General features: G+C 50.6%; 11 protein-coding genes across 11 annotated transcripts; 7 read left to right on the top strand and 4 right to left on the bottom strand.

Annotated features, from left to right (window-relative positions):
• Nucleotides 1-8: 8 nt before the first annotated feature.
• J4E82_002921 (uncharacterized protein) lies at nt 9-704 on the top strand (the record flags this gene model as incomplete). The annotated part of the gene is made up of 3 exons (XM_051729216.1): nt 9-35; nt 88-476; nt 530-704. The coding sequence occupies 3 exons, from the start codon at nt 9-11 to the stop codon at nt 702-704; spliced, it is 591 nt and encodes a 196-aa protein (XP_051590931.1).
• An 855-nt stretch (nt 705-1559) lies between these two features.
• J4E82_002922 (uncharacterized protein) lies at nt 1560-3419 on the top strand (the record flags this gene model as incomplete). Its single annotated transcript, XM_051729217.1, has 4 exons — nt 1560-2093; nt 2148-2370; nt 2440-2456; nt 3087-3419. 4 exons carry the CDS (start codon nt 1560-1562, stop codon nt 3417-3419), a joined length of 1107 nt encoding a protein of 368 aa, XP_051590932.1.
• Nucleotides 3420-4479: 1060 nt separating this feature from the next.
• On the top strand, nt 4480-4961 carry J4E82_002923 (uncharacterized protein; the record flags this gene model as incomplete). Its single annotated transcript, XM_051729218.1, has 3 exons — nt 4480-4539; nt 4599-4783; nt 4832-4961. 3 exons carry the CDS (start codon nt 4480-4482, stop codon nt 4959-4961), a joined length of 375 nt encoding a protein of 124 aa, XP_051590933.1.
• Nucleotides 4962-7783: 2822 nt separating this feature from the next.
• On the top strand, nt 7784-9056 carry J4E82_002924 (uncharacterized protein; the record flags this gene model as incomplete). Its single annotated transcript, XM_051729219.1, has 2 exons — nt 7784-8665; nt 8721-9056. 2 exons carry the CDS (start codon nt 7784-7786, stop codon nt 9054-9056), a joined length of 1218 nt encoding a protein of 405 aa, XP_051590934.1.
• A 96-nt stretch (nt 9057-9152) lies between these two features.
• Nucleotides 9153-9983, bottom strand: J4E82_002925 (uncharacterized protein; the record flags this gene model as incomplete). Its single annotated transcript, XM_051729220.1, has 1 exon — nt 9153-9983. One exon carries the CDS (start codon nt 9981-9983, stop codon nt 9153-9155), a length of 831 nt encoding a protein of 276 aa, XP_051590935.1.
• Nucleotides 9984-10504: 521 nt separating this feature from the next.
• J4E82_002926 (uncharacterized protein) lies at nt 10505-10908 on the top strand (the record flags this gene model as incomplete). Its single annotated transcript, XM_051729221.1, has 2 exons — nt 10505-10534; nt 10672-10908. 2 exons carry the CDS (start codon nt 10505-10507, stop codon nt 10906-10908), a joined length of 267 nt encoding a protein of 88 aa, XP_051590936.1.
• A 219-nt stretch (nt 10909-11127) lies between these two features.
• On the bottom strand, nt 11128-12097 carry J4E82_002927 (uncharacterized protein; the record flags this gene model as incomplete). Its single annotated transcript, XM_051729222.1, has 2 exons — nt 11128-11896; nt 11943-12097. The coding sequence occupies 2 exons, from the start codon at nt 12095-12097 to the stop codon at nt 11128-11130; spliced, it is 924 nt and encodes a 307-aa protein (XP_051590937.1).
• Nucleotides 12098-12305: 208 nt separating this feature from the next.
• J4E82_002928 (uncharacterized protein) lies at nt 12306-18510 on the top strand (the record flags this gene model as incomplete). The annotated part of the gene is made up of 3 exons (XM_051729223.1): nt 12306-15113; nt 15164-16972; nt 17020-18510. The coding sequence occupies 3 exons, from the start codon at nt 12306-12308 to the stop codon at nt 18508-18510; spliced, it is 6108 nt and encodes a 2035-aa protein (XP_051590938.1).
• Nucleotides 18511-19160: 650 nt separating this feature from the next.
• J4E82_002929 (uncharacterized protein) lies at nt 19161-21224 on the top strand (the record flags this gene model as incomplete). The annotated part of the gene is given in 2 exon segments (XM_051729224.1): nt 19161-19166; nt 19182-21224. 2 exon segments carry the CDS (start codon nt 19161-19163, stop codon nt 21222-21224), a joined length of 2049 nt encoding a protein of 682 aa, XP_051590939.1.
• Nucleotides 21225-21701: 477 nt separating this feature from the next.
• Nucleotides 21702-24202, bottom strand: J4E82_002930 (uncharacterized protein; the record flags this gene model as incomplete). The annotated part of the gene is made up of 5 exons (XM_051729225.1): nt 21702-21861; nt 21915-22633; nt 22684-22938; nt 22988-23850; nt 24025-24202. The coding sequence occupies 5 exons, from the start codon at nt 24200-24202 to the stop codon at nt 21702-21704; spliced, it is 2175 nt and encodes a 724-aa protein (XP_051590940.1).
• Nucleotides 24203-24401: 199 nt separating this feature from the next.
• J4E82_002931 (uncharacterized protein) lies at nt 24402-26173 on the bottom strand (the record flags this gene model as incomplete). Its single annotated transcript, XM_051729226.1, has 7 exons — nt 24402-24523; nt 24588-24691; nt 24752-25428; nt 25474-25655; nt 25702-25956; nt 26007-26076; nt 26126-26173. The coding sequence occupies 7 exons, from the start codon at nt 26171-26173 to the stop codon at nt 24402-24404; spliced, it is 1458 nt and encodes a 485-aa protein (XP_051590941.1).
• Nucleotides 26174-26197: the final 24 nt, after the last annotated feature.

The raw sequence follows: 26197 nt of genomic DNA on the forward strand, positions 1-26197 counted from the left end.
AATTCAACATGCTTCTCGACGAAGATCCCGCTGCCGTATGCACCCTTCTCACGCACCCCTAAACCAAACTCCCCTAACAATCTCCAGCTCATCGCACAATGCACGTCACACTTCAAGATTGCCAATGACAAGACGTCGCTTCATCGCATAAACGAATCCCTCAGCACACTCAGCGAATTCCGCACCCAGCACCTACGTTCCATCCAATCCTCCCTCAGCTCGCTGAACCGAACACACCAAACACTCTCCGCGAACCACAACCACACCCTCAGCCAACACAACCCAACAAACCATGCGGCGGAAATTCTGAGGCTAGACACAGAGAAGTTCAAGATCGCGAAGCAGGCGAGTGACCTGGAGATTGAGGGCGAGAGGCTACAGAGCGATCTGGCAAGATTAGGGGGTGTAGCTGGCGAATTGGAAGAGGAGGGCGTAGAAGGCGGCGTTGAACCCAGAGCGGGTGAGGATGCGACAGTGTAAGTTCAATCTGCCATAGGTGAGGGGGCTCAAATACTGACAAGAATTTTAGATTGAAGCTCAAGCTCTACCGCACCCTTGGCATCGACGTTGAGGCCGACCCTACGACCGGCGAATACAACAAGGCTGTCATTCGCAACGCCACCAAGGGCGACGTACATGTCGTAAACATCGATCCCAAGTTCTCACGGCACTTCTACACAAACTACTTCTGGAGAACAATGTAAACCAGGAGCTGGGTTTGTGTACGGGCTGACGTTTGCATGAGTATTAGCATATGTCTTAAGGAAGATAACGTTACAGAAGAGGTTGGTATGCGCCTTCTGGGTTAGGTGCTTGGTTATGATTTGCTTTCTAAGATACCTCTGGGATTATGGCGTTCTTGGGTACATGTTACATATGAAAGTCACGTCACACACACTTGAAAGATGAGGATGAGTGATACTGAAAACTAGCTGATCGAGTCATCTTTACAGTTGCAGTCGAAAAGACCCCCGTGTCATCTGGATTTACGGATTTGAGCCGCAATGCCGGAGAGAATGCAATTCGTTTAGAGCTGTGCAGTACGCATGCGCCTCGTCGCGTTAGCGCAGATGCTGCCCTGCGCCTTCTTTGTCAGCATCCTGGCAGCCTGATTGACAGACCAGGCTGTGCGAAGTGTTTTAGACTCTTCTGCCAACTACCTGATTATACAATTTCACTGTCTCGTCTAATCTGCGCCTATTGTCGGATACAGCTGGAGGGAAGATCTCGCGATCTCGAGGAGCGGACACATCATGGAGCAACCTCAGTATCATACATACTCCGACGCAGAATCCGCATTTTCTAGTACAGAATCGGAGGCTTCTGACGAAACAGCCAAAGCGGAGGCCATTTTGGCAACACTCCGACGCACATACGCTGATTACAAGAAAGCTTACCCCCAAGGTAACTTGTGCCAACGTTGTGCTTGCATAAACTGGACAAATCTTGTCTCCAATCAAGCCCTTCACGATCGCGAGAGTTGGGATGGTTTGGCTTTGCTCTGCGTGCCAGAGACAAGTCAGGAGCTCTCTGCATCGTCCTGTCCGCTGTGTCGACTAATGAGCTCCGATCGAATGTTCGGAAAGGACCCCGATCGAGCCCTTTTCGTGTACAACGCCTGCTACACTGAGGAAGATTCCAAGGGTCATGATCAGCAAGATTGGAGGCAGTATGCCCCAGGTCTCAGACTAGAACATATTCGTGCTCCTCAGACGAGATTTCAGTCTGCTGATCAAGAGTACATTCTACAAGACGCGTGTCAGGGTACCCAAGGCTACCTGCTCCGCAAGCTCGGCCCTGAGATTATTGATTACGAGATTCTTCAATGTTGGCTTAGGTACTGCAAGCGCCATCATACAGGGTGTACTCAAACCTACGATTGCTTTATTCCTGGCCTCAAAGTCATTGACTGCACCACTGGAAACGTCATCGATGCACCTGAGGATGAAGCATTCCATTACGTAGCCTTATCTTACGTCTGGGGTGGTGCACAAAGCTCTGGAACATATCATGGCAAATTTCCAGGGACGATATGCGATGCCATCACCGTTACGGTACAGCTAGGATACAGATACCTATGGGTTGATCAGTACGTATGTAATTCTTCTTTCCTTCAATCATCTAGACACAGCTAATCACAAGTACAGTGTATTAACCAGCTGGCTGCGGGACACAAACAAGCTCAGATACAACTCATGGGCCGCATTTACGCCGAGGCAGAGCTAGTCATCATTGCTGCAGCTGGCAGCTCGTCCAATTATGGACTGCCCGGTGTTGGTACCAAAGCCCGAAAGGCACAGAGAAGAGCACGACTAGAAAACGATGTTGAGATGATCGAAATGAACGAATCGGATCATGAACTACACACGAGTACGTGGGCGCAAAGAGGTTGGACTCACCAGGAGGGCTATCTGGCGACACGTAGACTCGTATTCACAGACAAGGAAGTCTTATACGTATGTAATCAAGGAACGTGGCAAGAGTCTGTGCAGCGGCCTGCGGTGGGCAACAACAGGGGCCACTTGACGATGCTCAATAACTGTTTTCCTCCAACGGCTATTTCCCCGGATAATGCTCACAAGATCGTCTACGATGTTCTCGATGATTACTCGAACAGAGAGCTGTCCTACGATAGCGACATTCTCAATGCCTGCATTGGTGTATTGAATAGACTCGTGGGCCATTACCATTTCTGGGGAATGGTAGCCCCACGCTTGGATTCTGGACAGTGCATTCCGCTCTGTCTGGGTTGGCGCAGCTGGATTCCTGGCAAAAGAAGAGAGGGTTTTCCGTCTTGGTCCTGGGTGGCGATCACCGGGTCAAAATGGATCCCAAGATCCATATTGGAAGATCACAGGGAAGGTTATGTTGCGTACATACGCACAACTGATGGACGCTGGTTGCTTCCAGAAGAGCAGACCGAAAGTCAATGTGACCCTTTACCCATGAACTTTGGTCCTACTTTACGTCTTCGAGCTACGCTCTACACAGCTTCCTTGAGCACGCATACAAAGTATGGAGCATCTGAGACACACGACACTCAATCAGACCATGAACTAGACAATGAACCAGTGGTCGTTTTTCAGTCCACTGATGGAGAGAGCGAAGAAATCGAACTTGTTTTCAAGCTGTGGCTTGACACTGAACTCACAGAATTGGACTTGAATAACACTGTCAAAGCGATACTGGTCTCTGACAGCACTAGAAAAGACAGGGACATAGAACCATATTCACTTGGTCCCGCTTTCATGATCCTCCAAGCAGTAGGACAACATTACAAGAGGATCGGCATCACAGACTATGAGCATCGCTGCTGGATCCTAAAAAAGGAAACAGGGATGATCAGAGAGAAGCCTCGTGGTCTTAGATTATCATACGAGGCCTGTACAGGCAGCGAGGAAGTCATATATATTGAGTGAAGCTCTGTCACACTTAGAAATCGGTATCAACGTAGAAAATCGGATGGCTAGAGCGTAGAAACATAACATGATTGATGTCCCGATGCATTGCCTTATCCTGCACCCCATACAAGAGAAAACTGAGCGGGTAGGGATAACAAGCTCTACTTTGCAGCTTACATTAGCTGCTAACAAGAGAGATTATGAAGACTAACAGTACTGTAGACTTCTAGATTCTCTATATTTCTACATAGCTCTAATACGCTTTGTTGTAGTAGGAAGGAGTACTCTGCTCGAGAAAGGTATTTAGTTTCTCTCTTTGGCGTAGTGGTGATTAGTCGTTTTCCATCTCAACGTCATCGGTAAGCAACTCAAGCGCATTCTGTACCATGCGACCCGACTCTGGCCTTGCTTACAGTATCTTTCTCCAAGTATAGCTCACGTTGAGATCCAACGGTGGATGGAAAAGGAGTAGTTTCCTGAGCCAAGCCTTACACGTGTAGCAGCATCAAAACTCCAGCAGCTTAGACCGGCCAATCTTCACACACGTTATCGCCCAGTTCTGCCTGTGTTGGGCTCATCCGCGCCCCATATAGTGTTAGTTGGGTGAAGGATCTCACGACTTCCTAATCCGGACATTCAACCGAGTGTTATGAACTGCTGTGCCTCAATATAAACACTTAGCTGCAGAACTCACTACCAGAATCTCGTTAGCTTTCATAAAGAAAGCATAGACCACTTCAACTTCCATGCAATGTTTGCTCAATAGGGAAGCCTGAGGCACGGTCACCGCTTAAATCACTCGTGATACCTAGTGTTTGCCTAGCGTGATATGTATGGTTGCCTCGATTGAACGATTGTTAACAATTTGCGCCGCCAGATACCCCTTGACCTTCTCATTTCATTGCGGCCGTACAAGCGCGCTTCAAATCGAACTACGTCTTACGCCCGCTCAATGCTCACATTCCCAATATATTAACATCCGTATTACCCCCGAAGTAACACCACGCTCTTAACTACCTTCCTAAGTCTCAACCCCTTCTCTAATAACGCGCATTATCAGCCAAGAAGCACCTACAACATGCAATTCTTCCTTCCATTCCTCGCTCTTCTGACCACCCTTGCCAGCGCTGCGCCAGTCGTATGTGAAATCCTCTTCCTATCAATATTCCGTTCAGGACATGTTCTAACGCGTCGCAGGCCGAATTGCAAACCAGACAAAGCGGCGCTGGTGGTATCATCTTCAAAGACCAAAACTTCAAGGGCGAATCAACTTTTATCCCTGGTAACTTGTATTGTACCGACGTAAACAACATCTTCGGCAACTTCGATGGCAAAGTGCGCAGTATCAAGTCGCTGCCAGGTTACCAGTGCCAGTGGTACATGTAAGTCTCTCTCCTGCAATTAGTTTGTTCCAAACTAACATCCAGTAGCGGCTACGGCTGCCCTGCCAACGGTGTCAAGCTCGACTTTGGCAGCAAGAATGCGTACGTGAGCAAGGGAGACCTGGGCCCAACCTTTGACCGGAATATCCACAGCGTATTCTGCACACCTAAGAAATAATTCTCGTACGGTATTCAAAGATGTGTCTTTGAGTAATTCAGTAGCCGTACACAGGGCGTAGCGGTGTCAGGCCTGCGGCATGGATTGCGACCCTGGCCTATCAACTCACACCAGTCTCTTAGGTCAGTTGTGTCAGTTCTCTTATCCGATATGAGAGGTATGAATTTTTAATAGTAATTTTACAATTACCAATCTAAACCTTTTGAAGTAGTGAAAGATCTTCCTATTCTGCAGTCGTGCAGCATAGGTAGGCATTTAGACCTGGTGACCAACTATCGCCTAAGACCGGACATGAAGAGTTGGGCGTAATGGCATGAACGCCCGTTGGGGTTGCATAGTTGTTGGTGTGAGAAGGGATGAGCATGCAGGAGAATGGGGACAAGACGGGTGGACGGGCGGGTGAGACCGCCGCTGTTGTTGGCACTAACCCTGAATGAAGCTACTAACCCGCCCCACTGCAACCCACACAGTCGTTCGCTCTCCGTCAAGTGCCATCCTCATTCATCACCACGCCGCACTGCAATTCCGAACACGTCTTTACTCGAGAAGACACGCTGCCTGCACTGTCGCGATACCCGGAGACCGAGGCCCCGCTTCTTCACTGTACTACCACTACACCTCGAGTACGATTTGACAGTCTCAATCCACGTCAGCACGTCTAGTGTTTGGGAGGTTGCATACGAAAAAGCTATCACTCAGTAAAATATGCGAGGTGATGTGTCTCATGGATTGAACTCAGATTGGTAGCCCACTGTGTGATACACCATACTTTCGTCGTCGTTTGGGGCCCCACACCTTTCATCGGCGTTTGTGGCTGCGTACTCATCCAACAACGCCGGCTCATGTTTACTCAGCATTGCGCTGATCAAACTTCCTCACTAATTGCAGTCAGACATCTGCCTCGCATACAGTTACCGAAATGCATTGTCAAGCTGCTCGACAACATGATTATACCGGATGGTACACGCAACTTTGGCAGGCGGTTGGGATCAAGATCAAAAACCACGCAGATGCATTGCCCCTTTTCTATCGAATCGTCTCTATTTAAATCGATTCTCTTTCACTCTCGCTTGGTGACAGTCCGTGAATAATCTGGTAAGTGCTCGTTCGGAATAGATCCATATGCTTCAACTTGGACTCATCATAGAACGCCATTGCAACAGAATCATGGCTTCTTGCGCGTATGCAGACCTTTTACGCCCGATTCATCCTCTTCCCAAATAATGCGCGCAAGTTTCAGAAAGTAAGAGCCGGTCTCAGAAATGATTGTTTGTCTGAAATATCACGAACCACTCTTCGACAAATCCAGAACACCAAGTTCAAGAACGAAGAACTAGAGGATCTGCGGGCTGTCACTGGAAATCAAGCACCAGACGAGACCAGAGTTGTCTAAGATCGGTGTTATTGAGCGTATGAAATGCGGCACAGCAAGGTGTACCTCTAGTCGTGTTTCAAATCCTTCGGGCCTCATTATCGACCTCGCTGACCGCGACCGCCAGATTCATCCGTCTTATCTGGCCCTTGCCCTATCACATTTCTTGATTTGACTTGGAGTGCTATCTGGCCTATCATCACAGGTAGCGATGGCGGAGGAATGGTTCATCAACCAGCAACCACAAGACAGTGCCCCAAGCCTGCATACAAACCCTATGATGTAGTCATTTCTCGTTGTACAGTACGGCAGGAGCCATACGGGACGGGACGGGCGCCTGATCGCTTGCTGTGGAGACCATAAAGACACTGTCCACGTCCTCGGGACTACTGTGTCAGCTCTGTTCTCTCCAAACGTACCAACATATCCTATAGCTCCGATTTAACTCGTGGGCTTTGTATTACAGGCGAAATAGCAGACATTCCACTATGAAGTCCTTCACAGCGCATTCTTGGCTCGAATTCTGGTTCTACGGGCTCTATCCTGCACTTATGGTCACACTGACATGCATCGGTGTCTTGGCCACATTGGCTTTGTGGCCCTTCCATATGAAATCCACATCACAGCTGTGTGAGAGATGCAAGTCAGTAGATGATAGTCCTTGAGTGTGTTGTATGCTAAGCAAGTTATAGGCAAAGAGAGAAGAGTGATGATACGGAACGAGTCTCCACAAGCGCGACTTTTACCACCTCAGATGCTCGCCTTCACCCACATCAGAAGGTCTTTGAAGCAGAGCCGAGTAAGTCTCAACACCCTGCTTTTCGGTACTCGTTCATACCGCCTTCGCCTTTTGGAGCCGGAACCCCAATTCGAGTGCCCTCATTCCGCACATCGTCCCCATGCCAACCCGATGGAACGCCTGTACGCGTTCGCTCGCTACGACATTTCCTACTTCCACCACCTCTCAGCCGCCATCGTGCAGATGGAGAGCAGGGTTCTGATGGCGCCCGGACACCTGATAAAACGCCGAGTGTCAGTAGACGACTAAGTGCTGTTGCGGAGGATACGGTAGATGCTATTATGGTTTAATTCGATCGGCAAAGGTGAAGCAACTACAGGGCGCTAAAGCACATACAAAGTTACGTCATATCCAATTCGGTATCAATCTAGAAGCATTACAATCCACACTACGATGAGATGAACAATGTCAGAAGGCCTTGCATGTTTAAGACGAAGTCATGTAATTACTCGGAACCAAACATGGTTTATTGACACGCGATTGACAAGCCACTTTTCCGATGGTGAGCTATGGAGGTTCCCGACTTCGGCATGGATGTCCACTTCAGGATGGCAGATCCCCCGCCAAGGCCTACCGATGCTACCCGAAATCTCGCATCTGAGGAATCCATTTCTTGAAGCTTGAACTTCGCTATTCCGACAACACGACCATATGGCTGCCCCAAGATTGCCATTCCTATGGCCTATGCTGTTCCAGCCGGCGAAATCGCCACGCGTGCGCGCTTCGATAGCAAAGGAGAATGCGTCACGCACGCGACGAGCACGTCGTCATCTCACGACTTCATCCCGCCGGCCGGAGCAGTCGATCCCGCAGCGATACGGAAAGGCGTATGAACATACAGCTCCAGCATTAGAACAAGAGCCGCCGAAGGAACCTCAACAAAAAGACCCAGCGACCGCGGAGAAACCTCCACAAGACCCCGTTCACGAACAAGAAGAAGTAGAGGAAGATGCGCCAACAGCGACTACCAGTCCATCCACGCCCAGCAAGACCAGCGCGACTGAGGAGATTGAGCCGCCCAAGACTCCAGTGCCTGATCCTCCAAAGACGGGCGATCCGAAACCCCTCGATAGCGTCCTCCACATTCCCACCGCCGCGGAAGAAGAGTCTCACAAGGCACCGCACTTGAAGACGCCACCATATGTCCACCACTTTGACACTTATGGTCTCGTCCGCAAACTCTCGCAATCGTCATACACCCCCGAACAATCCATTACCATTATGAAAGCTGTGCGACAAACGCTTTTGGATAACATGGCTTTGGCGCGCGAAGGTCTTGTTAGCAAGAGTAATGTGGAAAATGACACGTATCTTTTCCGCGCGGCATGTAGTGAATTGAAGACCGAAATTGGAAATGCGAGGAAAGGAGAGATGGAGAGGATGCGCACGGAGAGGGGACAATTGCAACACGAGGTCGATATCCTGGGGCAGAGGCTGGGACAGGAGACAGGTGGGCTGAGAGACGAGCTTAAAGGGCTTTTTGATGACAGGAAAATGGCCGTCAGGCAGGAACAGAGACACATGGAGACGAAGGTATGTCAAGTCTTGCTCTGGCTTGTGCAAGATACGTGTACTGACATTCTGCTAGATCCAAGAACTCAACTACAAGATCACAGTTGCCCTCAACTCTGACGCGCGCTCCGAGGTCGAGGGTCTCCGATGGGTGCTTACGCGCCGTGCAGCCATTACAGTCGGTGTCAGTGCATTTATGCTCTTCGTTGCGCTACGGTACACAAGTTACGTGCAACACCAGTTGCAGGAGGAGAAGAGGAGGAACCCACCGCCTCATCGACCCAGTCCGTTGGAGGATTTGGCGGATCATACATCCACAGCGAGTAGACCGGTTGTGGATATTGCAAGCCCGACTCAGCAGGATGCGCTCGGTGGTGAGCTTTTGGCTACCGAGGGCGTGTCATTGGGTTGAGCACCAGCATATAACAAGACATTTGGATGCAAATGAACATGAGGCAGATGAGCCTGCATATATTCCATCTCTCAGCGAACCTGCGTGAACAAATCCCTACAGCTTATGCTTCTTCTCCCCACTCGCGAGTCTCGCAAACTCCTTCTGTGGCACGCCCTTCAAAAACCTCTGCAACCCACCCATAACCTCTTCCACACCCTGGCGATCCAACGCCTCCCTCATTGGTTTCTGAATCAACTCCTTGATCAACACTAAACTCTCGCTGTTGAGATGATCGCCCAGTCTCTCCTCAACCTCCTTCCTGACCTCGCCCAGAAACTTCTCACCGTACTGTTCGCTCTTGACATCAACTCCAGCTTCAATGACTTTGTTCACGAATCCCGTAGCTACTAGTTCGTCACACGTAATGCGTTTTGACATGATGAGCGCCTCGTTCGCTTTTGAAATGCCGAGGCGTCGGACGAAGCCTATGCTTGCATTTCCTTCTGCTACGAGACCGAGGGAGGAGAAGGGTGTGAGGAGGAAGGTATGTGGCGCAGCGTAGATGAAATCCGAGAACGCGATCAACGCAGCGCTGAGACCGACAGCTGGGCCGTTTAGGGCTGTGATGAGGATCTTGGGATGCGTGTAGAATGCATGTGTTATGTGTAGGTTGTTGGACACAAAGGACTTTAGGTACTGGTGTCTTTCGTCGATGGCACTGTCGTCGGTTTTGGAGCCAAAGGTTACGTCTGCGCCGGCGCTGAAGAAACGTCCCTTGCCTGTTAGGATGGTGATGTAGATGTCATCTCTGGCTGCGACTTCGTTCATGGCGCGTGCGAGCTGGTAGTATTCATCGGCACCCAGAGCGTTTAGTTTCTTGGGTACATTGAGAGTTATTATGGCGGTTTTGCCGTGGTAGGTCGTTAGGATGGGTTGGTCAGACATGTTGGGTGAGTGTTTGCTGTACAAGTGGTTGTGGTGTTGAGGTCTGGAATGGATGAGACGGAATAGAGCTCAAGATATTGTGCACGTCTGTAGGAGTCTTGGGGAGATTCTTAGGGAGATTCTTAGGTGAGATGTCATTGAACCGAGGCTAGAATGCGGAGACGGAATGAGCATTGTGAGCGCAACCGAACGCGACAGAGTGAGGTAGGTAGATGAGGAGAATGTGCGCATTATTATGATACGTTTGGAAGCTTTGAGTCTATTGCTGTGGAGAGTAGGAAATATCGCGCAAAAATTACACGCTTGGAGCGGAGAACGCATGTGAAGGACGCGGCTTCCCCAGCTTCGACGTGGGGAAACTGACGCGCTGGCTGAGGCTGGAGATTAGATCTATATAAGCTAATCGCCGAACCATCACCGACCAGATCTGTGCATCTTCGACTCCATCATCACTCCACTTGTGCGCCAAAGTTTCGAGCCGCGCCGCAAGTCGCAAACTACCCCAACCACAAACCGCAAAGATGGGTGGCCCTAATCTAGAAGTATTCAAGGTACGTACAACCCCCAGAAAACTCTGCGCAACATAATGGAAAGCGCCCACCACATAAGAGTCCCATTCGACTCATCATATTCCGATCAAAACCGAACCTGGACCCCTCTCGTGCGCGTAACTAACCAGACCTACCAGTTCGGAATGTACATTCTCTTCCCAATCAGCATCATGTACTACTTCGGCACAAATCTCGACGGCAAATTCACGGTCCCCGATTTCTGGCCCAAGCCAGGCCAGACGCACAAGATACCGTACGATAGGGATGAGATTGCAAAGGAGTTGGAGAGGTTGAAGCAGAGGAATCTGGAGAACAAGAGGAGAAGGGAGGAGCAGGAGAGGCTGAGGGAGCTGGGTACTGGAAGGGAGGAGTAGACATGGGGACTGGGCCGACGAAAGGCACCGAATGACAAATAAACAAGACGAGAAGCGACTATGAGACAGGCATGAAGTTACAGCCTAAAACGTCATGAAGTCACTTGCACAAAAGGCGCTGAGCACGGGGATACATCTTGTCCGCACCGATATCAGCGGTATTGTACAACACTGTATATTACAAAAATGTACAACAGCCTGGAGGGCCGGAGTCAGAGATCACGCGTTGACCTTGCCTCTCAATTCCTCCCAGACGTCATCTCCTATGCTACCTTTTGTCCAGTTCATATACACTCCTTGTACACCCTGCACTTCCTGCAGGTCATCCAGGAAGCTGTTCAATTCTTTGGCCGCTCCCTCATCCTCCAACGGTACCTTTGTATCCTCATTAGGATCGTAGATGATCTCACTCTCCTCGATCTCAAGATCTAGCTCCTTGGCCATTTTCTCCGCCGTCTTGTTTGTCGATGCAGGTTCTGTGTATAGCACGACTCTCCCTTCGGCATCCTCGTCGACATCCAATACACCAGCGTCTAAAGCCGGCTCTAGTACTTCGTCGACCCCAACACCATCTTTCTTTCGTAATATTATCCGACCTTTTTTCTCAAACATGAAGGCTACCGTTGATACACTGCCACCTGCCTCTTTTACAAGGAGGCGCAGGTCGGCTAGGGTGCGCAGCTTGTTGTCTGTTTGACATTCGACTATCGTGGCGATGGAGGGCGGTAAGATCGCTTCGAGTAGGACGTTCTCGAGAGCGGCACCTGATGCGGAGAGACCTTGCCCACGGGCTATTGCGGCTTCGATAGAGGCTTTTGGCACGGCGGACTTCTTTGCGGTGGAAATTGCAAGGGCAAGGCGGGGGTTTAGGTCGGGATTTGGGCCAGCGAGCTTGACGGCGTTGGTGATGTCGCGGGTCATGAGAGACCGCTGCTTGGATTTGCCAGCATCGTTTTTGGCTTTGTCATGTTTGATAGTCGCCCACTTGCTATGTTGTGTCAGAGGCGTGCCGTTGGATTGCGAGGACGACGTACGAGTGGCCTGATTGTAGATTTGGGGTGGTGCTCAAACATCGCACTTGTTCTTGTATGCGCCAATTCCTCGAGCGTGGGACATGTCGACAGGAGCAGGCTATCGCGCTGTCCTTTGAGATAGCAGATAATACTGCACGGCGAACTGGGATAGACATGGAGATCGATATAGATTGCTATCTTCACGTGTAACAAAAGTTGGAGATGCACATCGTGCCTGCCAAGACGGGGGTCCGCAATCCCACCTGCACCCACCAGCATCTCCACACTCGACATCTGTCAAGACCAGGCCGCCCCACGATATGAACAGCCGGATGCGATAGACTGCGATAACACGACCTAAGTCGCGCGATCTCCTCATCAGACATGGCCGCAGACGAGCCAGCCGCAGACAAGGGCCCCTCCAACCCTGAACTCGACATCAAGAAGCTCCACGCGCTTCCTTCGGAGCAGCAAGACCTGTACTTGCTGACCTTCAGTTCCGACCTCGCCCGCCATGTAGCTGCCCTAGATGGCGACGGTGCCTCGGCGCATCAGATCTACATTAAGAAGGAGATATTCCAAATCATCAACCTCGCATCCCCCGCCCCCACACGCGTAATCCGAAACAACCTGGGACGAGCCATCGCTGGTATATTCGAGAAGGGAGACCGGAAGTTGCTCTTCGAGTCTATCAACGAGGCGGTCGGCATAATCAATGCGGCGGGAAAGAGCGACAAGGACGTCAGGACGAAGCACGCGGCTGTGCATTGCTTGGGCGCCATCTTCGAGGCGGCAGGAGACAGCGCTATAGGCCTATCACCACTCGCAGTCAAGTCGCTACTGGGTCTCGTCAAGTTTTCGCAAAACTACACTGGACTGCGAGCGGCAGTGTTCAAGGCTGTAGGGAAGGTCTTCAAAGGGGTTAGCTCACACGCCGATGAGCTCATCGCAAGAGATGCTTGGAAGCAGGCACGCAATACTGGTAGCGACAAGTCCTATCTCGTACAGACAGCTGTTTGCTACTGTCTCGAACAACTGCTCCGACACACACCTTTCTTCGACAACTCCAATGACTTTGACAAACTGCAAAACGTGGCTTGGAAGGCCATCGACAGTCCTTCATCGTCTGTGAGACATGCTGTTGCTTCGTGCATCAGCGCGGCCTTGGTGAAGAACTATTCTGAGAACGCGCCAGTCGACCTTCCGATCCTTGGTATCACCCGTTCATCGACTGCGCAGAAGAAGAAAAAGAAGAAACCTGGCGACGATGATGGCGATGACATGGTTATGGAGCGCTCTGAATCTCCAGCGCCTAGAAAGTCGGCTACACAGCTCTCATTCACAATAGCAAGTCTGCTCAAACTGCTTTCAACACAATACTGCCGACCCCAGGCTGGTAACCGCGCAAGAGCTGGAATCGCTGTGTGCTATATCAAGACAATCAAGGGCCTAGGCGAACAGATCATCGAGACCAAATACCCAGAGATTGCGCGAAGTTTATTCACCGATCTTCTCAGCAACAACATCATCGTCCAGAACCGCTACCGCACACTTAGTACGAGGAAGTTTGTCGCCGTCATCTTGGAATCAGTCATCGGCCGCGAAATGCTTGGAGAATCTGGTCAGCTCAATGCTGCAAGGTTCTTGGTAAATGAGATTCTGAAGGACTACCCCCAAGCGCTCAAAGAACGTCCAGAGCCGACGAAACAGACCCTCATTGGGGCTCTGAGTACCCTATCCTCGCTGTTCAACAGTTTAGGATCGGCCACCAACGTTATTGCCGACTCCTGCCGCGATGCACTCCTTCAGGTTTTGCAGCATCCCAGTTATACAGTTCAGGTAACAGCCTCAGCCTGTCTTCGCTCGTTCGTACTTGCGTGTCCTCTTCAGTTACTTCCAGCGGTCACCATATGCATGAACAGCGTCAATCGAGAGCTTGGCCTCCTTGCTGGACCAAGACAATCACCTAGGAAGTGTGTCGGTTTGGCCAACGGCCTTTCTGCCGTACTCAGCACATCTACGTCTCAACCCCTCCATGGATCTGTAGATGTAAACTCAAGAGTACTATCACAGGCCACTTCTCTGCTCAAGTCTGCAAGTAATTCAGATCTGAGAATTGGATCTACCCAAATTCAAGTTGCTTGGATCTTGATTGGAGGTTTGATGACGCTCGGTCCCAACTTTGTCAAGATACATCTGTCACAGTTACTTCTCTTGTGGAAAAACGCACTCCCCAAACCACTGAATAGAGACAACATGGTGCAAAGGAACTACCTAGAATTGTGTTTCCTGGCACATGTTCGAGAGTGCGCACTAGGTTCCATCTTGACATTTCTGGAGTTCAACAGCCGTATATTGACACTGGATGTTACCAAGAGATTAGCCGCGATGTTGCAGAACACGACCATGTTCTTGAACACTTTGCCGGCTAAGAAGACAACCGACGACATGTCTCAACGTCTTTCCCCCGCGCTTCAGCTCCACGACTTCGACCTGATGGTACGGAGGAGGGTACTCCAATGTTACACCAGACTTGTTGAACTGAGTCCGGCCAGCACCCACGAGGTCCTACTCCAGACAAATCTGCTACCTTTCGCTATTGCGTCCTTTGCAGAGCCCGACAACTACACCACGAGCTCTTTCAGTACTGCGATTGCCAGTGCAGCAGGAACTTTTGAGAGCATTTGGGAGGTGGCGGATAACCATGGCTTTGGAGTCACTGGATTGGTGCGGGGATTCGACATAAAGCCTCTTCCTGGAGAGCAAGAAACTGGTACCCATCATCACTGGCTCACGAGGCATGGATCTGAGGCCATTATTGATCGCACACTTCTTTCGCCCATCTGCGGGGCTCGCGAACACGATTCGATATCCTTGTATATCAGGGCATCGGACGAGAACCACGAGCTCCCTGACCCACCAGCTACGGAAGTTGTCAACGCAGCACTTCAGCTATTCGCCATATGTCTCCCATTACAAACAGCTAGGATTCAGGAAAGTATTCTAGAGCAGATGACATCCTTCTTATCGGCTGGTAGTCTGCAGCGTGATATTAACAGAAAGACGGCTATGATGGTCAACATTGCATATGCTGTGTTATCTGCTTTGAAAGTTGCAGTCAAGGAAACTCGCTCGGCTCCTGGCAGCCTCAAGGGACCAGCGGTCGAAAAGGTGATGCAAGATTTGCTGCACGTAAGTCGCGTATAAAGTTGTTTCTGTCTTCCTTGTACTGACTTCATTAGCTCTTTGTTATCCTTCCTGACCCGTTCATACGGAACCTTGCTGGTGAAGCATTGGGACGCTTGTGCAATAGCTCTGGAAACGCTCTTACGACCACAGAAGTCAACTACCTGGTCGATCAGATTGTTGCTAACCGTGAACCTAATGCTCGTTCCGGTTATGCCGTCGCTCTTGGATGTATCCACTCTCAGCTCGGTGGCATGGCTGCTGGCTTTCACCTCAAGAACATTCTCGGAATACTGATGTCACTGGGCAACGATCCACATCCAGTCGTGCACTTCTGGGCCATCGACAGCCTATCAAGGGTAGCTGACTCCGCTGGACTCTCTTTCTCCAGTTATGTCACCAGTACGCTTGGTATGCTGGCACAACTATATGCCGCAGACACACACAACGACGAGTCGGCGTCTCTCGCATCTTCGAATATAGAGATCGATATACCCTCACCCGCCGTCATTGCGCGATGCGTTGATAGCACTATCAACGTACTCGGACCAGACCTGCAGGATGTTGCAAAAGCACGAGACCTTATCATGACCCTCGTAAACTTGTTCCAGGGCGATGCGGATGAATTGGTTGTGATTGAGAGTTTGCGTTGCCAGGAACACATCTCGCTGTATGCGCCAGGTCACATGGAGTTCTCAGCTTACGTCAAACAACTGCAGCGGTCCGTCGAGAGCAGTTCTGCACAGATCAGAGACATGGCTATCGATGGATTGCACAACCTTATGCGACGCAACACGGAAGAAGTCATTCGCGCTGCTGATCCTGGCCTCGAAGACCAGCTGTGGCACGTGCTCGATCGTGATTCGGAGCACGAGGTCGTGCGCAACATCATCCGCAACTGGCTGCACCAAACAGGGTTATCAGACACTGCGACTTGGGTACAACGCTGCCACTCAGTGCTTACCAAAACGAAAAAGGTCGAGACGCAAGACAAGATCGAAGTAAAGCCAAAAGCAGGAGCGACGGATCTGCAGGACGAGGAAGTCGCTGGCTTCGCATCAGCATCTAATGCCCCTGGAGCTGAAGCTGGAGATGGTGCACAAGTCAGTCAGGAACTACTAAAATGGCAAGTTCGTACTTTCGGTATGGATTGCTTGAGCGAGCTTGTGGCAATGGTGAGCAAAGAGGCTACATTCCGAGAGGAATCGCCTTGCGTTATGGCATTGCAGCAGAGGATCGCTGATGTCGTGCGTATCGCTTTCTCTGCATCTACAGCCGGTGTGGTGCAGCTGAGGATCCGCGGTCTGAAGATCATCGATCAAGTGCTCAAGCTGTTTGGCAAAACACCTGACCCCGATTTCGCTGAAGTCACTCTGCTTGAGCAGTACCAGGCTCAAATTGGTTCAGCTCTCACGCCAGCCTTCGCAGCAGACTCATCGCCCGAACTCGCAGCTGAAGCTGTTAACGTTTGCGCTACGTTCATCGCCACCGGTATCGTGACCGATGTAGATCGAATGGGTCGTATCCTCAAGCTGCTTGTCTCAGCGCTCGAGAACTTCTCTAGCGAATCAGAAACTGCAGCCATCGGCGATCTCAAGGGACTCAGCTCCAATGCACAAGTCATGGTTAAGATGGCGGTCTTCTCCGCCTGGGCTGAGCTACAGATTGCGAGTGCTGAGCAGAGCTATTTGGTGGATGTATTGAAGCCACATATTGCGAAACTAACTCCTCTCTGGCTGGCATCGCTACGAGAGTATGCCCGTCTGAGGTTCGAGCCTGACATTTCCTCTTCCATGGGCTCGGCCTCTCTGTCTGGAAGTCTCGACACGATCTATGCAGCGCTTAATCGCGAGACATTATTGAAGGTACACATAGCCGTTGACGATGTCCAACACGTGCTAATATACTGCAGTTTTACCAAGACACCTGGCTAAACCTGGTAGACGCCATCGCCAGCCTTATCGACGAAGACAGCGAGTTTGTCTTCGACGCCTTAGATGGCAAAACCGAACTGTCCGAAACTGCGCCTAATGGAAAGTCTGGTCACATCAACTACCGCGACGAGCCCGTTGCCTTCTTTTTTGTGCTCTTTGGACTCGCCTTTGAAGCATTAGCGGGTCGTCCAGGTGACCTACAGGCTTCCAAGGAGCAAATATTGGAGATTCTCCAGGCACTGAAGAAGATCCTACGACCGTCAGTATCCGGTTATGCAATCTACCGGGAAGTTATCTTCTCGGAAACTATGGATATGCTCGATCGCTTGGTGCTTACCGAGGGTTTGACAGTTCAGACGGTCATTGTTGAGATTACAAGGAATCTGTGCCTTGGCCATCCATCTGCGCGGAGAGACCAGGGAGCTACCGCTGCTGATGAGCATCTTTCTGAAGATATCGATCAGCTGTTCGAATTGACCAAAATTATGGTACTGGTACTGTCCGGACTAGTACCTGGGTTAGAAGATAGCAAAGCAAAAGCACGCCACGAGATGAATGAGGAGGCGGTCGCTCTGCTAACAACTGCCCTATCCGCGCTCGTGGACGCCGCGCAAGTTTTCCCGTCGATCATCAAAGCCGACCTCCACGCTTGCATCCTTCACATCTTTGCAACTATACTAAGCACCGGAGCATGTCAAACAACAGTCATTCCGCAAGCACTCCCGATTTTCAAGCGCTTCATCACTAGCCTTGCGCCACATGCCGAAGGTACGGACGATACTAGCAAGCAACTTCGTGCAACATTAGCGCGTTTCCTTGCAATTTTGAGATACGCGCAACAACGCGAGTTTGATGCCGCCCTTGCATGCGAGAAGAATACGATTCTTGCGACTACAATCTTACTGAGCTCTGTAGCCTCTGCGTTTTCGCCCGACGACCCACTCGTCAAGCGTTTCATTGATGACCTATTCGACTGTCTCGGCACCGTAACAACAAGCAAGGTAGCAGCAGGTTGCTGTCGCTCACTCCTCCTCCTACCCAAGAAGGGTGCTCTCGAGACAAGCATCGCAAAGCTCATACTTCCACCAACCCTTTCGTTCCTCGCATCAGCCTCTGATGTTGAGGGCCTCGACGATTCACGTACAACTCTCGCACAGACTCTTGTCACGTTCATCTCCACATTGCCCCAACCATCACAGCGACAGACTGCAACTAAGATTATAATACCTGCCTTGCTAGCACGAGCGCGGAAGGAGCCCAAGGCTAGCCAGGAAACTGCGGCGCGGTTGCTGGAAATCGCTAGTGCGGATCAACAAGCATTCAGGGGTGTGGTGACTGGATTAGACACCGAGCAGAGGAGTTTCATGGAAAGTGTATTGAAGAGTGGGCAAGGGCCGAGAAGGCAGGAGGCGAGTAGGGAGGATGATGGCATGCCGAAGATTGCGCTCAAGATGGACTTTGGCTCGTAATTCGGGGCTGACCTTGTACGACAACAACTCTACGGATGAACCGCATTTTTACGGGGTATTCTTTCTTCGATGACTGCTCAACTGTTCTGATCTGGAAGCTCAGCTTACCACATGTCAGCAAGGGATGTGCGCTGGACGCATGCATGCAGAGACTTGAACGAAGGACACAGGCCCACCATTGGCGCAGCCTGTATTGTATGTAACTAACTATTGGCTGTTGCTGACGGCTATCGACCTTTGTGCGCAGCTGCATCCACAGGGCTGGACACAAAGTCGAGGTTGAGCACATTAGAGCTAATTCCTGGTACCCGGGCGTTCTCGCTAGACGCAATTGAGCAAGTTGCAGACCAGACAGCATACGAGCCACACGGCGACGGTATACCTTAACCTTGCGAAAGTCGTCGGTGTTGGATCTTACCCGGCGTGTTCCCGCTGATAGGTGCTTTAGGGGTGGGAGGAAGCAGGTGCCATTGGCAGAACGTACCGACCCGACGGGAGAGGCTTACCACACGTACGCGTGGGGAGCTACAAGAATAAGAGAACGTGCTTTCTTCATCCCTCTGCCAAGCTGGTGACCCATTTTTCATGTGATTTGCGTGTTACGACGTAGCCCGTGGAGAAGGTATGAGCAAGAAAACGCCACGCCTACGATGCACGTCTGATCCTGACAGTCGGTGCCATTGCCTCTTCGAGTCTTACTCGCCACGAAATGGGACGAAAGGCTTGAAGGTCTCCTGAAATCCTTATCGGCTTACATTGGTCTCGATCTTGTCAAAAACGTTCTCAGTTCTTTATCTTTTGGTGCAGTCGCGGCTTTGAGGCTCTGCATGTTGCTTCCGTTACAAGTCTTTTCGCTCTCTTCCCAGTCTGAACCCTCTTCACCTTCAATCTCCAGTGAAACGACATCCGCAAACTGTAGACCTATTGCTCAGGTTACGCGACGAGCCATGCTAAACGATCCCGAAGTCGAGCACAAGGCTGCTCTTAGCCAAGTACATGATGGCTCTCACGGAAGCCTTCAAGGCTCAGAGAAAGATGCAGACCATGTCGGCACCGCAGATGGAAACAACACTGTCGACGCCAACTACCAGGCTGGTGTACAAGCCGTCGAAGCCGTGACCCTCTCCTGGACAACCGCATCTTTGATCACGGCCTATATTCTCATCTGGCTTGTCTACTTTATCCAAGGCCTCGTAGCAGGAGTTAGCGGCGCCTTGATCCCCTACGTCACCTCCTCCTTCGCCTTCCACTCTCTCACGCCTACAACCAGTGTTCTAAGCTCTGTCATTGGAGGCGTAACAAATCTCAGTATAGCCAAGACACTGGATGTTTTCGGTCGCCCACAGGGGTTCCTTCTTTGCGCTGTACTCGCCACTGCTGGACTTATCATGTCAGCTGCCTGTAACAACGTGGAAGCATACGCTGCGTCGCAGGTTTTCTACACCGTCGGTATCAATGGAGTTGGATACAGTCTGAGCGTGTTCATCGCGGATACAACTTCGTTGCGCCACCGCGGTCTCATTCAGTCCCTGTGCTGCTCATCTTATCTCATCACCGCATGGCTCGGCGGACCGATTTCGACGGCCTTCCTCAACGGAGCTGGTTGGCGTTGGGCGTTTGGAATGGAAGCTATCCTTATCCCAGCAGTTACGCTTCCTTTGTTTGGACTGTTCATGTACCATTATTTCAAGGCGAAGAAAGCTGGTCTTGTTCCGAAACATTCGAGCGGACGTACCTTCTTGGAATCGCTCAGATACTACGTACGCGAGTTCGACGCTGTTGGTCTACTTACCCTCTCTGTCGGTATCGCTTTCTTCCTCCTGCCATTCAACCTATACGCGCTGCAAGCAAAAGGATGGGATTCTCCTATGATTATCTGCTTCCTGGTTTTCGGCATCGTCCTCCTGATTCTCTTTGGAATCTGGGAGCGTTTCTTCGCAAAGATCTGCTTCATTCCCTGGAAACTCCTTCTAGATCGCACCGTCGCTGGAGCCTGTATCCTATCTTTTGCACTATTCTTCAGCTATATGTGCTGGAGTATGTACTTCACGTCTATCCTTCAGGTCGTCTTCAACATGAGTGTTACGCATGCCAGCTACATCATGTCGACATATACAGTTGGCGGTTACGTCTTCGCCGCCCTCATTGGCGCCTTCATGTCCTGGACCGGTCGCTTCAAGCCTGTCACCCTTTTCTGTTCGATTCCGCTAGTGGTCCTCGGGACTGCACTACTCATCCACTTCCGCCAGCCTACCGACAATATCGGATACATTGTCATGTGCCAAATCTTTGTCGCATTCGGTGGCGGAGTAATGACAATTACGACCGAGATCGCAATTTTGGCCGCTGTGAAAGAACAGCAATACTTCGCTGTGGCCATCGCCCTAGTATCCATGTGCGGAAGCGTCGGTTCGGCCGTTGGGCTGACTGTCTCTTCGGCAATCTGGCAGGACGTGGTTCCCAAAAGGCTTATGTTGTACCTCCCTGCTGAAGACCTCCCGAATCTCTTAATGATCTACGCGGATATCGTCACACAGTTGTCTTACCCTGTTGGATCACCTACTCGCTTGGCTGTTCAGAGGGCATACGGAGATGCGCAGAGGTATCTGTTCATTGCGGGAACTGCAGCTTGGGTTATTGGTACGGCTGGAGTGCTCATGTGGCGAAACATTGACATTATCGCTATGAAGCAGACAAAGGGTCGTGTGTTCTAGATTGCAGTGGCTTTGATTGGAATCGCCATTAGCACGGCGCTCTTGTCTCAACAGTTTATGAAACCCCCTGCTTCTTGTACCCAAATCATTTTGGGTCAAGCCTCTCAGTACCTAATTGACCTGCGTTTCCTCTACTTCATCAACGAGCTTGCAAGACTCTCTGCAACTTCCTGGCTACGGATTTGACAGCGGGGTGCATGTAAAGGCTGTTCTGTTACACTGAAGTTGCTTGAATAGACGTCTACCCAGTCTTCTGATGTTTTCTCAAATTGGCGAGGCGCCCGTATACTTGATATTATCGTGATCTCTTTCCGTCGTTCATCTACTGTGTCATGCTCGCTAAAGAAACCGCTAGACTGATGATGTACAAACTCCCAAAATTCCTGTTGCGTCCACTCATATGTACATGACGCGACCCTCCCAAACTCCTTCTTAGCATGCTGTCGAGGAGCATGCCTCATAGACGTGATGTCGCAGTCAATGCATGCCATAATGTGAGTATGCATGCGATGGGTCAATGACAATCGAGTCGTCCAGATTTGTGAAAGCCAATAGTTCAGAGTTGATGTCGTAAGCGCCGGAGTCATCGAATCTCAGGTCGAGGCTTTGCTGTGTTTGTAGCGGCGTCATAAAGTTACTATATGTGTGTCAGTAGCACGAACTGAGTGGAGTCAATCTTTGAGTACTTACGGATCCCAGTTACCCCATAATTGTGCAATCATTTCGTCGTCGAGATGTACTGGCCCCGAATCTCCGTTGCCGTTGTTATTGTTCTGTTGGGCTTGTCCTGTTATGCCAAGCTCGGCAAGACGTAGTGGTGTTTCCTCTGTGACCATCTTGGTGAACCCAATCTGTTCCATGCCACGTGAAAGCTCGACAAGCTTCTCGATATGCGTGCTGTACCGTGGGGTTCTCGTATGCGCGTAGGCGAGTATAAAGATCATGATGAGCCGTAGGATGCACGTGCTATCAAAGGCCGTCAGACTCGATAACGTACCATCACTCGCCATTTGCTCCAGTATTGTAGTGCTCCTCTGTGCTGCGTCGATGCACATCTTGCCCATGCGCTCGAACCAGATTTTCTTGCTCGAAGCTAGCGTCCCGTGCTTTATAACAAGGTATAGAAGAAATGGCCGTGTAAGCAATATCGTGGTACTCCAGTAATATAGGTGTAAAACTGCTACCGCGCGTCTGTGCGTTGGAGGTGAAGGTACGTCGTGCTTGAGATGCGGCGGCATCTGGCGATACCACTTTTGCAGGAGTAAAAGGGAGTTGGACACGGTTGAGAAGGATATAGAGTTTGCCGAGCGTTCCATGTAGACTGATTGTATAATCTCGCGCTTCAATCGACAGAGGGATACTGATGTTGCCATCCAGGATAGTGGCGTATGTAGTCCGGGATACAAGATCTTGTGATCGTCAGCATGCGCGCTTTGGTGCAAGTCGACTGTAAACCTACCTGCTCAGAAGGCATAGGCGTGGTGACCTTTGTGAAGCGTTCATCAACGACCGTAGGACTACCACCTCGCGATGATATATCCTGATCAAGCTGAAATAATGTCCACCAAATCCTGCGATTTTGTTCTCGTTCCATTGCGTTTCCAGACTCAGCCAACTGGTCACGATGTAAACCCAAGGAGAACGCCATCTGAACGCTAGCACCCATGTAGAGGTAGGAACTGACTCTGGAGCAAAGGTTCTCCATAGCGATACTCTGAATGGTGATTAGCGAAAGTGCTTCTGGAGCTATTGACAGGACTCACCATCATGGCCATCGCACGTATGCTATCAATATCGGCCTCGTCGTAGACTGTGGGGATAAGTTGCTTTGCAAGTGTAATATAGTCCTCTGAAGTCTTCAGGTCCAACGCAGCTGGCCAGTCTGGTGGGGGAGAGTTGCCGTTGCTGCCTACGTAGTTGGCTGCACCAATCGCGAACATGGTGTAAAGACAACACATCCAGGAGCTGGACGAGCGTGGTGCTGACTCTGAGTATGTGCTATCCACCCGTCGCAGCAGACTTTCGACCGGATACAGCCAGTACGTGCAATGGACATCATCTAAAAATCGAGAAATATAGATATCACACAATTCCCGACCAGGTAGGTAGTAGCTCTCTTCTGCGCCGGAGTCTGTAGAAGGCGAGGCAACTGGTAGGTTCGGCGGATATGACCCTACTTTGGGCCCGGGAATAATAGAAGGGTCTTTCCTTTGCATGCCCAAGGTAGCGACAGCCGCGTTGAAGGGGATTTCACTATGAGCGCCGACGTAACGAAATTTCCCTCTTGAATCTTTCAGCATGCAGCCCAATGGCTCATGCAATTCGTTCACGTCTTGTTCTTCACCATCTTCAACGCTCTCTGCATCTTCAGGTGATGCCTGATCACTACTGAAGAGGCCTTCGGTATGCTGGACGGGCTCTGCATTAAAGGTACCGTCCTTGATCGCTTTAGCAATGGTTCTGAGGGACTGCAGGTTAAGCTCATGACCAGGGAAGAAGTGTTCGAGAATGCGCATCGAGCATTGGTATTCTTCTTCGGTAACATGGTAATAAGGTCTTTTCCTTCTTGGGGTAGCAATAGTACACACAGCGCCTGTGCGCGCACAGTAACGACATGGTCCCGGGACTTAAGATTGTCAGCCTGTGTCATTGCCGGCACGATTCTACTACCGGTGGGAAAAGAGCCCTACCAGGATCAATACACTAGAGGGGATGGTTAGATTCTTGGCACTGATAGAGGTGGAACTGTCTTAGCTACCTTTGTCTTCCTACTGCGACACCGATCGCAACTGCTGTGGACTCGATGGGCGTTCGGTGCTCTGCTGGATGGGGGCGCCGAAGCTCGTGGCGGCGGGGCGGCGGCGGAGTACTCGGCCATATTCATCCGACACCCACGATAGCCCGGCCGGGTAGGATGACACTAGCGGCGATGCGAAAGTCTCATTCGGCAAGCTTGCAGCAGTTCGTGGAGAAGTCATAAGAGCATCGTGCCTGTTGCAGTTGGAGACAAAGGAAAAGGGTTCCCATTTCTAGCGGGGGATCTGCTGGGGCGTCGTTGCGTACGCAAGGCCACCCTGCAGAACCTGCCGGTCGGCTAATCAAAATCTATAGCGAACACAGAATAGCGTTGGAGAGACGGCAAATCATGTCGCAGCCGCTCGACTCATGTCGCAATATTTAAGAGATCTTAATCAAGACACTCTTTGTCTCCAGAAAGTTGTCCAGAGAATATAAAGGGTCGCCCTCACGTCCTGATCCTGATGATTTGTATCCACCGAAAGGCATGTCGACGCCAGTGACTATGTGTTGGAGCGACGTCAGTGAATGCGTCATGTATAATTGAGCTGAATGGGTATTGCCTACCTGGCGAAGTACAATTGACGCCAACGGTACCAGCTTCTAAGCCTTTAGCGAAGCGCATTGCACGATCGATGTCCTTAGTGTACACCGATGCATACAGCCCATACCTGAACAGAATTAGTCAGCGTTTGTTTCAGCTAGGCCACGCTAAGGAGGGTGAGACAAACTCTGTCGCGTTAGCTTTGGTAAGTACTTCATATTCGGATTTGAAGACGTTGATGTTGACGACTGGACCAAAGATCTCTTCCTTCATGATCTTTGCGTCTTCTGGTGTGTTCTTGAAGATAGTAGGCTCGATATAGTAGCCCTCGCGACCCGATGGAGCGCCGCCACCAGTGATGAGTTCACCGCCAGATTGCTTTCCCGATTCCAGATATGCCAATACGGTCTTGTGTTGCGCCTCGTCGGCTTGCGGGCCGTGGTTGACGCCTTTCTCCAGGGTGTCACCCATCTTGATCTCCTTCTCGAAGTTCTGCTTGAAGAGGTCGATATACTTGTCGGCAACTGTATCCTGGACGTATATGCGCGAATTGGCCATGCAAACCTGACCGCTGTTCCACTGAATGCTATGTGCTGTTTCTTTCACGGCTTTTTCCAGGTCGGCATCTTCAAAGATGACCGCAGGTGACTTGCCTCCGAGCTCAAGGAATACCTGCTTGAGGTTGGACTTTGCGGCAGCAGCTTGAATCAGACGTCCTGTACGGCTCGATCCTGTAAATGACAAAGCTCGCACATCCATATGATGACTCAGGATCGAACCACTGACATTCCCGAAGCCAGTAATGATGTTTATCACACCTGGAGGGAAGCCAGCTTGTTGTACCAAAGTAGCAATTTTAGCAGACTGCTATTGTTAGTTTCCTACATGGACATGTAAAGGGCCACCTACGGTCAATGGAGCCTTTTCAGAACTCTTCAAGACAACAGTGTTTCCGACAATAAGGGCTGGTGCTAATTTGTTTGCCAAAAACAATAATGGCACGTTCCACGGGATGATACCAGCTACAACACCATAAGGTTGGCGGAATGTCATGTTGACGAATCCCGGGGTCTGAATGCTCGTAGTGCCTGCTCTAAATCAGCACTCTGTTTCTTCATTCAATTCTAAGCATCCTACCTTGTACACTGTATCCCGCTTCTGCGTAGCGGTCCCATTTTGCAGCAGAGGCATAAGCATCGATAAACTCACCCACCGGGCGGCCCATCGAGCTTGCTTCCAAAGCAGCCAGTTCATCGTTGTTCTCTCGAATTAGACTTGCTAATTTCTTGAAATACGAGCCTCTCTTCTCCGGAGTCAATTCAGACCAAGCAGGAAAGGCAGCCTTTGCTGCTGCTACGGCATTGTCGGTGTCTTGCTCAGACGCCTCGTGTACTATAACCGTCAGGAATTAACTACTCTGAGTTGAGGCGCCCCACACCCACCTTTTGCTACAGGCTTCAAGGTGGCTGGATTGATAATGTCAAAAGTTTTTCCGTTCGATGATTCGACAAACTACGCTGAGGTTAGCTGGGGCTTTTCCAATCGACAGAAGAGAGCTGACTTCTCCATTGATAAAGAGACGCGTTTCGATCTTCTCTGGTAGACCCATTTTGGCGATACTAAGATCTTGAGC

Source organism: Alternaria postmessia (genome assembly GCF_024291825.1).
Source record: "Alternaria postmessia strain BMP 2775 chromosome Unknown scaffold_12, whole genome shotgun sequence".
NCBI classification, from domain to species: Eukaryota; Fungi; Ascomycota; class Dothideomycetes; order Pleosporales; family Pleosporaceae; genus Alternaria; species Alternaria postmessia.